Below are 13,082 nucleotides of genomic sequence, written 5' to 3' on the forward strand. Positions count from 1 at the left end.
GGGCATATATGTCTTCTAAATAGGGGTGAAAGTGAGAGGTGGCACAGACCAAGGGAAAGGACCCAGTGAGGTGGGGCAGAGTAAAGATGCAAGAGAGAGGTGTGGGGAAGTAATTTCTGGATCAAGGTACAAGGGCTTTGAGCTCTCAAGTACTTGAAGCACCCAGCTTCAGTGTAACAAGAGTGAAGACGAAAAGTATGGAGTCATTTTAATGAGAAGGATGTTTAGGCAACTGTGTCCCAAACAGAAAGCTATGTCCCTGCAAAAATGAGGTGGACACAGGGGGACTGAGGGCGTGAGAGGGGTGGGAAGAATTTGAGATAGGAAGTAAACATCCTAGGGAATGTGGGAATCTCCTACAGGTGAGTGCAAGCCTGGGGGAGCAGAGGGCGGGTCCCTCCGAGACGGAACAGCATACACTAAGAGGCCAGGCAGCCAGGTTTGGTGGTTTTCTACTGTAGTGTCAGCAGTTTGGGATGTGAAACAGGAATGATTGGTGGGAGTACAGTGAAAAGAAGGTGTTTGTCTACTAAGTGGAGTATCTGAGCAAGAAAATGAGGTCAGGGAGAAAGCTATATGAGGGTCAAAAAAAGTAGGCAGTTAAAAAGGGAGGAATTTAAAGGCTAGAAGGGGCAATGAGGACAAGGGGCGGATGTGTAGAAAGGTAAGGATGAAGTTAAGTTTGGTCTTGGGCGAGAATAGATCAATATAGTATGTTTTCTTCAGCCACTTACAAACCAGCAAATCACTGTATAAAAATTACTATTACTACCCTACAGCTACAGTGTGGTTCCCTGTACTTAATAGTACATGTTCTTCTCACCATCACCCTTAATTTCAGCTCCTTTTTTTCTCTTCCCATTTGGTTTGAACATCCTGAGATTTCCCACCCCTTCCTACTCTGAGGTCAGCCTTCTAACTCCTTTCATTTTAGAATAGGTCAGTCAGTGATCCTCATCTTGGTGGCACCCTGGACTCTACCTGAGCTTTAAAAAAAGTATAGGTTCCTGGGCCCCCGTCCCAGAGACTCTGATTTAATTGGCCTGGGATTTGTTTTTTAAAGCTCCCCAGGTAATCTTCCCATGGGAGCAGTGACTCCCATTAATGTGTTGTCCATATTGGGAACTACCTGATGAGCACAGGACTACTTCCCTAACCAGGACCATATTACAAGCACAGCTAAGCATAGGGATTCTGGAGTCAGCTGCCAGGGTCCCCATCTCAGCTCTGTGATTCCAGGCAAGCTCTGTATTACCTAAGTCCTCGGTTTCTTAATATGCTGGTGGGAAGAATCATAATCATGCCCACAAAAAAGGTTAAATCAGATAACATGCTCATTCACACCACACCTGGCACAAAGAAGTACTCAACAAATACTAGTCTTGTTAATATTTGTATTGTGATTGCATTAGCATTTTTAATATGTTGCCTTTCCCTAGGACCATACAAGTTAAACTTAATTTCTTCACCACACTATTTATTTTGTATCTACACATTGCTTAATGAAGGAAAATTGTAGGATACCTTGTTTTCAAATGTTTGAAAAAGCTTCATGATTGTAGTGATCGCATGTAGCAGGGCTTGGTGCTATAGTAAAAATTGGCAAGGATTACTTTTCTAAGTATTTAACTTAGTTTCCACTTGCTTGGTAAGAAAGTGGCCAGAGAGTGACTCTGTCAGAAACCCGCAAATTTCCTTTCACGAAGGCTGAGTGTGGACTGTGGTTTTCCTAGAACCTCACGCTGGCAGGAGCCTGTCCAGTAGTAGTTCGGTTATATCTTCCACTCTTTCTCAAGACTGTTCATGCAACACCTCTGCACTATTCATGCCATGTCATTGTTGTTCCAAGTGTTTTTTTAAATAATCAAACAATCTGCCCCTTACACCTGTCATTCAGCCTGTTAGGTCCTTAGGGGTAGCCCAACCTTTCTGATGAGATGCCTGCCCCCACCGCAGAATGATGGTTCCAGAGGTAAAACTCTTGCTCAAACAACATTAAACTTCTAATGACGTTATCTTACTTGCATTTACAAGCAGTGAAGTTTGTCATCTTTGTGTTGTTATTTATGCAGCATTAACCTTTTTCTCCAGATCATTGAGACTGAAAATATGATGGACCGAATTGTGACTGGCTTGTCTGAGTCTAGTGTCAAGGTGCGGTTAGCTGCTGTCAGGTATGAGCTTTAAATGGTCTGAATAAAAATCCCCTGCCATGTGTTTAACCTGTTTCCTTTCTGGACCTTCACCAAGTAAGCACAGAATCCAGGTGTTACTCGAAAGTCTGAATTCAGTGTGTGACATTTTAAACAGAAGCTAGTCTAAAAAGCCCACGAAGATTTCTGATAGTTGAATTAGTAATGTCTGTGGATATACTTGAAGTGGATCTTAGTAATTGTGAAATGCCAAGCAGTATGTTTGAAAAGTGCCAGTTGCAGCTTCCTGTGAGGCTAATTTTGATTATCCTTTGTAGATGTTTGCACAGTTTATCTAGATCTGTGCAGCAGCTTCGAACCAGTTTCCAGGATCACGCCGTATGGAAACCGTTGATGAAGGTAAGGAAAGAAAGGGTTAGCACATGGCACCCATTCCCACGGAGCCTTTAGCGAGTCGAGGTAGTTGGCTGACGGCATTCCATGGTCTAGGAGTATGTGTACTTTTTGTGTAGAATGTTTCGAACAGTTATTTCCCCAAGTCTCAGGTCTAAGCATTTTTAGACCCGTAGAATGCGTTTCTGAGGTCAGCATCTCATGTGTGACAGGGACATACTTATCTGGTTTTCTTTTATTAAATGAAACTTTAGTTACTTATCTGATCTCTCTATGTGTTTAGTATTATATTTTGGACTTATATTCAGTCATCTTTGTAATTTTTAGTTATAAAAGGAGACAAATCAGCCATTTACAGAATATAGTCTGTTCTTAGTCTTTTGGCACTCCCTTGGTATTTTTTAACACAACTGTTACCTCCTGCTTCTCTACTTCAAAATAACTTCTTTTGGTCTTAGGTCTTTTCTTGGGGGCGGGGGAGGTTGTTGAGGCCAATTAAATCTGAATTGAGACTCAGAATATGCATCAAGCTGCTGCTAATAGTATTCCTGATACATTACAGAACCACGGGTCAACTTGGCCTCTGGTCCGTCCTTTTTTCTTTAAGTGACCATACACCTTGCATTCAACTGACAGAATTTTTTGTTTATTTTTTTGTTTTTGTTTTTGTTTTTTTTAGTACCTGCTAAGAAAGCCTCAGGGCACAGTACGGCTACCACAACTTTTTTCTGTAGAGCTCTTGCCTTCAGCTTAAAGCATCAGGTTACAGTTGGACGCATCAGTGGGGTAGAAATAGTCACAGGAGGTTTCAGGCAGCAAGACTGAAAAGACAGAGGAGCAGCATGAACAGAAACATTACATTAGGGTTTGTGCAGGAAGCGTACCGGGGCCTCTGGGACTGTAGTGTTAGGGTCGGGGTGTGAGCACTGGTGGAGAGTCGGATGGTGCTGTCTTTAGTTGGGTGATTTTCCTGTTGCCACTCTTTCCTGTCCTTAGATCACACTTGGTTCATGGCAGCTTAACCTTGGTTTATTGATTCTGTCCATTCAGGATTTTTTAAAGTACTTCCTATTTCCCTAAATAACTTTCAAATATTTCTTCCCTAATGGCTCAGCTCAGTACCCCTCTATCATGTGAATCAGAAGTGCAGTAACATGTGATTTCTCACCCCTTTTACCTGGGAAAGGTTTGGTGAGCAATCTGGAGGGGTTTTGTGCACGTGGGTACATGTGGGTGTACTTACTATCAAACCACTGCTTTGTTGTACATTTAAAATATAGCTAGCATTAAAGTAGATCAGTAATTTGCTTTAGATATTTTAGTTCCTCTTACTTCAAAGACTGTTTGCATGTCTATTGATTTTACCCTTTTTCATTTCCATGTTTTTAAGTCTTGGTTAGCAAACCACAGGAGAGTAGCCATTTGATTTTAATTAAAATTTTTATCTGTGATCATTTTTGTCAATATTTTGGTGAAACTCGATTTGGCTAAAGTTAGATGTCAGCTTCTGAGTTTCACATGTTGTATCTTATCCTGGATAGAGTAAATGCTTTTAAGAATTTCATAGACTCTCTTCTGTTTTAGTTTATCATTCAACGTTATCTAATTTGAAAATAAAACTTGATAAAAGCACATTAATTTCTGTAAAACAATAAATATTTTAAAAAGTGAGTCATATCAAGCAAAGCATCTTTTTATAGCCTCATATGCACTCATGTATTTAAGCCAGTGAATCTAAGTAGTGTGATTTTGGAAATGATTATTGCTCTTATTTTACAGAAATTCATTGTACACCCATTTTGTGCTATGACATTTGGTTGATACCAGTCAGGATAAATTAGGCCATAGGTATATAGATTATTCCTTCAGAAGCTTAAATTTGCTAATAGAAAAGGAGATTGGCATGGCCACACACGGAATTTGAACAGTGTGAACAATAATAAGGGTCCTAAGAGAGGCCACAGACAGTGGCAGTGGTTGCTCAGAGGAGGATAGAATGACTTCTGCCTGGGAGGGTTCCAAGGAGGCTTCTGGAAGGAGATGGCCTTACCACATCGGTACGGGATGCACTGGAGAGATGTAGGAAGGTCATGGAAAGGCAAGAAACGGTGACCAGGGTCTTAGAGGTGTGGTGGCACACACAGAGATCAGCATAATATATGAGATTTGATCTTTATCAACTAGCTAACAATGCACAGGAAAGTTAGAACAGTATCTTAGGAGAACTGCTTCCGTTTTATAATACTCGCTTACTCTTAACTCGAGAACTTCAGATTTGATTTAGCTGAAGAAGCTAAATATATATTTAACTCTAAAGAAGCAGATAATATATTGAACTCTAAATTTTTTTGTGTGATTCTCCATTTCCAATTTGCATAGCTAGTGCTTTTAGGACTGGTTTGGGATCACAAGCCTTATCCAATCGGATCCCAAATGCAAAGGATGTAGGTGGAATGGTTATTGCATGTAAGTGGTACTGTTTATGAAGCCCTCTGTCTTTGAATCTAGAAAGAACAGGTTCTGATTAAAGCCAATGGTGGCTAACATGCTGTGCTTGATGACATGATGACATGCTTGTCATCATGCTGTGTTGTCTTCTCAGTTCAGTGTGAGTCTGTGGCATTTACTTTACTCGATGCCTGCCACATGCCTGGTATTGTGCCTGGTGAGAGCACAAACTATATGGCAATAAATTACCTTTCTAAAAACCTTATTGATATAGCCAGTACTGTGAATGAAAACATTCTAAAATCTTTTCATTTATTAATTCTCACAACAACCTTATGAAGCAGGTACGATTATTAGCCCCATTTGACAGCCAAGGAGTTCATACGCCTATTCAGTGGCTGAACTGAAATTGGCACTCAGGTAGTCTGTGTTCTTTTGTGCCATGATGCATCCCTTATTATTCACTGTGTCAAATTTTATCCTGATAGTTCTATCAAGGAAATGTTAAATTCAACTCAAAAGCGCAGAGAGGTTAGGAAATGTACTCTTGTGCACACATCTCATAGGTGGGGGGTAAGAGCTGGAACTAGACTAAGTGATTCCAGTCTCCAGGACCAGCTCCCTGCATCATCCTGCCTATGCATCAGCTTGTTCCACCCATGCTCCTGTTCAAATAAGTCTTTTTAGGGACACTTTGGAAAGTGCTGGGCCCTAGGATAATTTTGTGATTTCATAATCGGCCTGATTTGTTACAGTAGAATGAGCTTACTTTCCCTAAACCAGCCCATGATTTTCAAACTTTTTACATAGGGCACCGCTGCCTGACTTGTGTCTGTCTGCTTTTCTGTGCAACAACCCTCACCCTGGCAGTGGAGCTGTAGCTTCTCCAGCAAGATCAATGTGAGGGTCATAATTACAGCACTAGGTAAAGGCTCACACTATGTCAAGTGGGTCTTTCCTAACCAGCTCTCTAATATGGGAAATCAGGTTGAAAGATAAATTGGGCTTTTCTTCCTCATTTATTCTTAAGATCTCACCTCTATGTCTCCAAACCATTAATAGCATCCTTTTTTTTTAATTCCCTAGGTTTTACAAAATGCACCAGATGAAATCCTAGTTGTAGCATCGTCCATGCTATGTAATCTTCTTCTTGAATTTTCTCCAAGCAAAGAGGTTAGTATTGATTTTCTCTTCCTAGACCTTGCTCAGTCCTACCAAGACAGACCTTAGTCAAATAATCTTCACAGTACTTGACATTGAAATTTGAAGATTGGTTTTAAAAAACTACTTCTGAGTTGTTTGATGCTACAAGGAGGAGGGCAGCAAAATAAATCATTCTTTAAATATGGTTATTATTTTCTGTTATACCTTTTATTCTGCCTGGCCTATTCAGATTATTTTTAAAATATTATAGTGTACAGTAACTCTAAACTGCCTACAACTGCAAATGTAAGAAATAGTTACAAAAATAATAGACTGTTTTCAAATTGCATTTACTAAAGAGTAAATTAAGACTCCATTTTATAAACCAGGATTGTAAGTCATTTCAAGGAGATAACTGCTGGCATCAGAAAATAATCTTTTTAATGTTTAGTGTTATGGTAGTTGTGTGGAGAAGGATTAAATGTATAGATATTTTTCCCTTGTTTTATGCATTTTATTAGTTATTTGAGCGTGTATTATTCTAATGGGAAATTAAAATCAACTTTAATAAAGGAAGGAAGAAACCTTATAGAGTTAATGTTATCATGTTGAGGTGTCTCTGGTGTGCCAGTTGTGAACTGAGGTTTAGACACTGTCCTTACTGTGCACCGAGCAGTCCCATTTTTGTTGGACAACTTTTCTGCAATGTAATACCTACAGACTGCTGACTGGTAATTGGGAAGGCATGAGTAACAGGTGGAGGTTCAGAGATACCGCCGTTCAACAGGCAATAATAATCTTGGAACAAAATGGGAGAGGCTGATCATTATTCTGAAGGAGACAAAGGCGAGATAAGATGCCAGCACTTCCATCAGTTCTTCTCTGCCCTGATGGTGGGGATCTTGGTCTGATGACAGTCGGGCGCCGTCAGTATGACACCGTTAGTCATCCTGCATAGCTGTTGTGATCCCTCAGATCCACCTTCAGAATAATTAGGGTCTAGTTATGAAGTGAGGTAGATGAATGCAGGTGTAGGATCATTAATACAATTGGTTTTTCATATTAAAAATAAGCTGGCTTATAGTTAGTACTGTATTGTGTTTTTGAAAGTTGTTAGGAGACTAGATCTTAAAAGTTCTTATCACAAGGGACAAAATTGTAGCTATGTGTGATAATGAATTTTAACTAGACTTATTCTGATGATCACTTTGCAAAACATACTTATATTGAGTAATGTTTTAAACCTGAAACTAATACAATATTTTATGTCAGTTATATTTAAATAAATAAATAAAGTGGATTTTGAACTGGAAGGTAAGGAAGTGCTATAAGAGCATTATTGGGCCAGGTGACTTGGAATATGGACTATAGATTCAATAAAAGTATTGTATTAATGTTAACTTCTCTGAATTTGGTAATTGTTCTGTGATTAGCTAAGAGAATAGTCTTGTTCTTAGGAAATACACATTGAAGTAGTAAGGGTAACGGGGCATGATGTATTCACTCTACTTTCAAGTGGTTCAGAAAAGATAAAAAAGGCAAATGTACTGACAGCTGTAAGAGGGGAGGGGGAGGTGGGGACTGATTGAAAGAAGGTGAAGGGATTAGTCAGAGAACGTGTATGAAGGACCCATGGACATGGACAACCGTGAGGGGACTGGTTATGGAAGGGGGGAGGAGGGGTAAAGGAGGAAAAAGTGGGACAACTGTAATAGCATAAACAATAAAACACTTGAAAAAGCAAACATGCAAATATAGGTTTATAGAATGAAAGATAATAAGCAAAATGATACGGCAAAATATAAAAAATTGGTTAATCTGGGAAAAGAATTTATGTAAGTTCCATGTATCAGTCTTGCTACTTTGTAAGTTTGACCTTAGCTGAAAATAAAAAGTTTAAAAAAAAATAACCCAATTTATACAAGTAGAGGAATGTGTATCCTTTGAAAATGTCATGGTGAAAAGCACTGCTCTGTTTCTTGGTATGTAAGTCTCAATTGTTTAAGACGTTTTCTAGAATCCACTTGACAAGTGGCCTTTTAAGCATTCATTGGTGATGCAAATCAGTCCTCTAGGATTTGAACTTTTATAAAATTAACAAAACTCATTTTCTGCTAAGTGTCATAAATTCAGTGATCAGGCTAAAGCATGCTATTTTAGGTGTAAAACATGGTATGACTAAGTGTAAGACTGTTCTGCTTGTATTATTGAGTAGTCCTGAAAGTAGCTCTAAAAGTCGAATTCTGTTTGGAGTAAGATTGACTATTTGGAAGGAAGATAGGTTATCTTAAATTCCATTCTAAATCAGCCTACTGCTTCATAGTCCCAGCTTGTAAACAACTCCTGACCTAGTGAGATAACATGCCTACACAAAGGGAGCAATGGGCTCTCAGAAGATGGTGAGAAGGAGAGTGTGGAACTGGATCATGGAATCAGGAAGAGTATGTGTAGAATGTACAGGTGATTAGGCTATCTCCTGAGTCTTCCAGGACTACCAGAAAAGCAGGAAATGACAGGGAGAGATTAACTGTCTTTGCCCTTCTCAAGGTGATTTTTATGGCCACCTCACACCCTGCTCTGTGAAAGTTGCTTGGATTTGGTTAAGAGTGGGAACAAAATCATAAGCAGAGTACCATGGTATATGCACATTTAGTTTGCAAGCCTGAATTAAAGCTGTGTTGTTGTGTTTTTGTGTTTGTTTTTTCCCTTTCCAATGGCAGCCAATTTTAGAATCAGGAGCTGTAGAGCTACTTTGTGGATTAACCCAAAGTGAAAATCCTGCTTTACGAGTGAATGGAATTTGGGCTCTTATGGTATGTTTCCCTCTTCTATGTATGTCATCATTTACAAAGAGAATAGAGCTTTTTCAAAGGTAAAACTAAAGAACATGTTATTTGAAACATCTGGATTTTTTTTTAAATCTTGCTCTTTTAGTCCAGCTTTCTAATGACCTAGGACCTAGAAGACTCCATATTCAGCTTTCAGATTCATATATAAGCAACTTACTTGGCCACTGTGTGCCTCTATTCTCCTATTTATTATTAAGGAAAGTGGGAAGATGGTTAAACTTGATGTACCTAATTTTGGGAAACAGATTTTCCTCATCATTAACATACTGATACATGTATAGGGCTACCGACATTACAAAACACTTTTGTGTCTCCTTTGCTTTTTAAAAATTTTATTTTTAAATTACAGTTTACATTTAATATTATTTTGTATTAGTTTCAGGTATATAGAATAATGGCTAGATAATCATATATTTTACATAGTGATCCCACTCCCCACCCCGGATATTTCAAGTGCCCACCTGGCACCATACATAGTTATTACAATATTATTGACTGTATGTCTGTTCTGTACTTTACACCCCCATGGCTATTTTGTATGTGTCTCCTTTGCTTTTTATAGCAACTTTGTGAAATAAGCTAGGGAGATGTATATTTTACAGGTAAGTAAACTAAGGCACAGAGTGATTAAATAACTTATCCATGGTGCATATGCAGAATTGGTGCATCAACTGTTTCTAGGAAATGATTTGTAATCAAAGTTTTTAAATTTATAACTGTGAAGCCAAAGAACCATTTATCCTTAAAATTAATAAAGTAAAATTCATTGAAATAAATAAAGTAAAATAAATTGAAATCCTATCCTACATAGCTTTTTTTAAAAAACACAATTATAGTAATTACAATTTAACTACCATGTACCAGACACTAGGCAGGTGTTTTATGCTTCTCTCTAATTCTTACTCTAAGTTATACCGGTATGTATCCACCTTACAGCAAGGACACTGGGACATTGGGAGGGTAAGTGAGTTGTCCAAGGCCTCAGAGCTAACCAGTGTTGGAAATGGGCTTGAACCTGTCCCAGGCCCATACTCTTCTCCCTGTGCCAGCTTATATCTGCTGTCTTTTCACATGAACTTTGGGATGGAAAAAGAATCATCTAAGAAGGTACTGAATCCAGTAGCTTCACACTTATTTTTCTCCTTAACTTGGCACCAGCTTTTAACACTTCTCCTTGTTGAAACTCCTTCCTAGGACTTAATTTCTTTTCTGCCTAGCTTCCTCTTTAACAACCTTCTCAGGGTACGTTCCCCGGAATTTCAATTCCTGGTTTCCAGTTCCCTTTACACTTTGGTTTCAGGGGCTTCATCCACTCTCATGGTTTCAACTTCCACTAATAGATGAAGTGGCCAGGAATGACTTTCTGTTCCCAGTTCTATCACTTAACCTATGAGACTACATTTGAGGGCTCCCCAATGTGTATCATTTTAGTGTTGAAAATTGAATTTATCATCCCATTCCTCAAATCCACATCGACTATTCTTATTCTCATCAATCTCCATATCACCAGCCGCTGTGTTCTCTCTCCACTTAGTGTAAAACCTTGGAATCATCTTTGGCCTGGTCCCTTGACATCTCGCCTAGTACTGTTCTTACTCTTCCATGCCACCTTACATCATTAGGTATCTTGATCTTGCATACATCTTAACTCCTTAATTAAAAATAAGTTCCTGGAGGGCAGTAATCACATACTATAATAAGTCTCTAGTTTACAAGAGATTTTTGTACCCAAAGTTGATTTATGACTTATTTGGAATATACCACTTTTTTTTCCTTCGGACATGCAATTATAACTTCAGGTGAAGCTGAGATAATCCATAATGTGTCCAGAAAAGAGAAAATAGCTACTGGCCATCTGAGGTTGCTGGTGGGTTGCTTGGATACAGCCCTTGCCCCCTGGGTGACATGGCCCAGCCGTGTCAACACCCACGACAGGATTGTGAACACAACAGGTGTTTCATGCCAGTGAAGTTAACAAAACCCACTACTTATTTTCTTCCATAATAAACCTTCACTTTAAGTCATCCTCAACATGCACGGCACAGTATACGTAGTTGTTAATGGTCATTTTGTTATTAAAATACACAGAAAGCTGTGTATTTTACACAGCTACCTTATTGTTAACCATAAGGATAATCTCAAAAGTAATAATGGATTTTGAATTTATTTGAGAAATCTTAACACACTCCAATGTCAGTGTCAGGAAGCAATCATATTGCTAATAAAGGAGTATATACAGAAGTGACCGTTGTTTTTCCCTTGACAGACAGAATTACAATTAACAGGAATCAGAGAAATAATGTGACTTATACTTAAGGATTTTCTGCAGATCCTATTAGTACTTTGATAATAATCAGCATTACTAGTAAAGTATAATAAAACAAATGTAAACATGATTCTTGAAATTTCTTTAACCCTTTCAGAATATGGCATTTCAGGCTGAACAAAAAATAAAAGCAGATATTTTACGAAGCTTGAGTACTGAACAGCTATTCCGGTTGTTATCAGATTCAGATTTGAATGTGCTGATGAAGACACTGGGGCTTCTTAGAAATCTCCTCTCTACTCGGCCTGTAAGTAAAATCACTGAGGTTTCCAGATTGGCTCCCCCTGCATATGCATTGTGAAACATTGCCCTCCCTTTCCTCTCCAAGTGTGATCGAAAAACTTCTTCCCAGAGAGGCGAGGACATGATATCTAGACCTGTCACCTTCAGAGGTATTCTAGGAGCTGCTTCACCAAAGCACCACCTGACCTTTTCATTCCTGCACTGCCCGTCCTGTCTCCGTCCCCTTCTTCCTTGCGTACGAGCCTGTCATAATTCGTTATTCTTACCTGGTTTGCTGGCCATGGAGGGTTCTCTTACGGCCTAATCCGTTATCTCTGAGGCCTCTGATTCTTGCACTTTAGAGAAGCTCCCTCAGTGCCATTCCGTAGACATACACCCCCTACCCCCCCCCCGCGCCCAGCCCACATGTACTGGATTGAGCTCTGAAGGTGTCATTGTGGAGGACAGTGGGTGTATGGAGGAGCAGGGGAAGCTGAGCCTTGCTCTGGGATCCCTCTCATTGTTCTCTAATGGACTCTGAGCAGCGTTGTCAGTGGCCCTTCATGTAGATAAAAAAACACAAGTGCTTCCTTCTCTGTGCCTCATTTGTTGTTGCTTTTATTCAATTTATTTAAACTAAAAGTAAAAACAACCAGTTCACCCACTTCCCCCCCCTCTCCCCCTCACCTCTGACAACCACAAAACTGTATCTGTATCCATGAGCTTAATGTTCTAATTTCTATAAAAATATTTGTTTGTTATTATGTATTATTATTTATATATCACTTTTTTTTAAGTCATCTTTGTACATTATGCCCCAGATAGCAAGTGTATCTGTACCATGTTGTCCATGTCTCTCTGGCTTCCCCCATCTCCTTCACCCATTTTTTAAAACATTTTATTTATTTATTTTTAGAGAGGGGAAAGGAGGGAGTGAAAGAGAGAGAGAGAGAAACATCAATGTGTGGTTGCCTCTCGAGTGGCCCCCACTGGGGACCTGACCCACAACCCAGGCATGTGCCCTGACTTGGAATCAAACTTGCGACCCTTCGGTTCACGGCCCGCATTCAATCCACTGTCCTCCACCCATTTTTATGTGCCTGTTTTCTTTAATATGTTTGGGCTTGAGGATCCCATGTGATTGTAATTCTATATTCTATCAAGACGAGTCTATGCTCTCTTCATTTTCGAGTCATCAAAAAAAATGTTGAAGGCAAAATACAGCTTTAAAATGTAATACACACTGTTCTTTAATATCTGGTTCTATATGCTATGGTGTTCTCTTTGAAGTAGTTGTGTATTTAGAAGCCTTCTGTTATATCCTATGGTTTGTTCCTTTGTTCCCCAAAAGATAATTGTGAATTTCCCATTGTTTTGCAGCATATAGATAAAATAATGAGTACTCATGGAAAGCAGATTATGCAAGCCGTCACTCTTATTCTGGAAGGAGAACATAACATTGAAGTCAAAGAACAGGTACGTGTTCCCTTTTTTTGAGGACTATCTTCTGATTATACCAAGAAAGGTTTTCTACCACCCTTTCAACTC

General features: G+C 39.1%; 1 protein-coding gene across 3 annotated transcripts in view; it reads left to right on the top strand.

Moving 5' to 3' along the window:
• The window catches only part of ARMC8 (armadillo repeat containing 8), a 102,952-nt gene that overhangs the window by 70,791 nt on the left and 19,079 nt on the right, over positions 1-13,082 (top strand). For all 3 annotated transcript variants that reach the window (XM_045856700.1, XM_045856702.1, XM_045856701.1), the window contains 6 exons: positions 2,092-2,174; positions 2,471-2,552; positions 6,081-6,167; positions 8,858-8,950; positions 11,410-11,559; positions 12,915-13,010. In XM_045856700.1, the coding sequence (XP_045712656.1) occupies positions 2,092-2,174; positions 2,471-2,552; positions 6,081-6,167; positions 8,858-8,950; positions 11,410-11,559; positions 12,915-13,010 (591 nt within the window). The remainder of the gene's footprint in view (positions 1-2,091; positions 2,175-2,470; positions 2,553-6,080; positions 6,168-8,857; positions 8,951-11,409; positions 11,560-12,914; positions 13,011-13,082) is intronic.

This window comes from Phyllostomus hastatus, unplaced genomic scaffold (genome assembly GCF_019186645.2).
Source record: "Phyllostomus hastatus isolate PE091 unplaced genomic scaffold, TTU_PhHast_1.1 phas_scaffold_129, whole genome shotgun sequence".
Classification (NCBI taxonomy): Eukaryota; Metazoa; Chordata; class Mammalia; order Chiroptera; family Phyllostomidae; genus Phyllostomus; species Phyllostomus hastatus.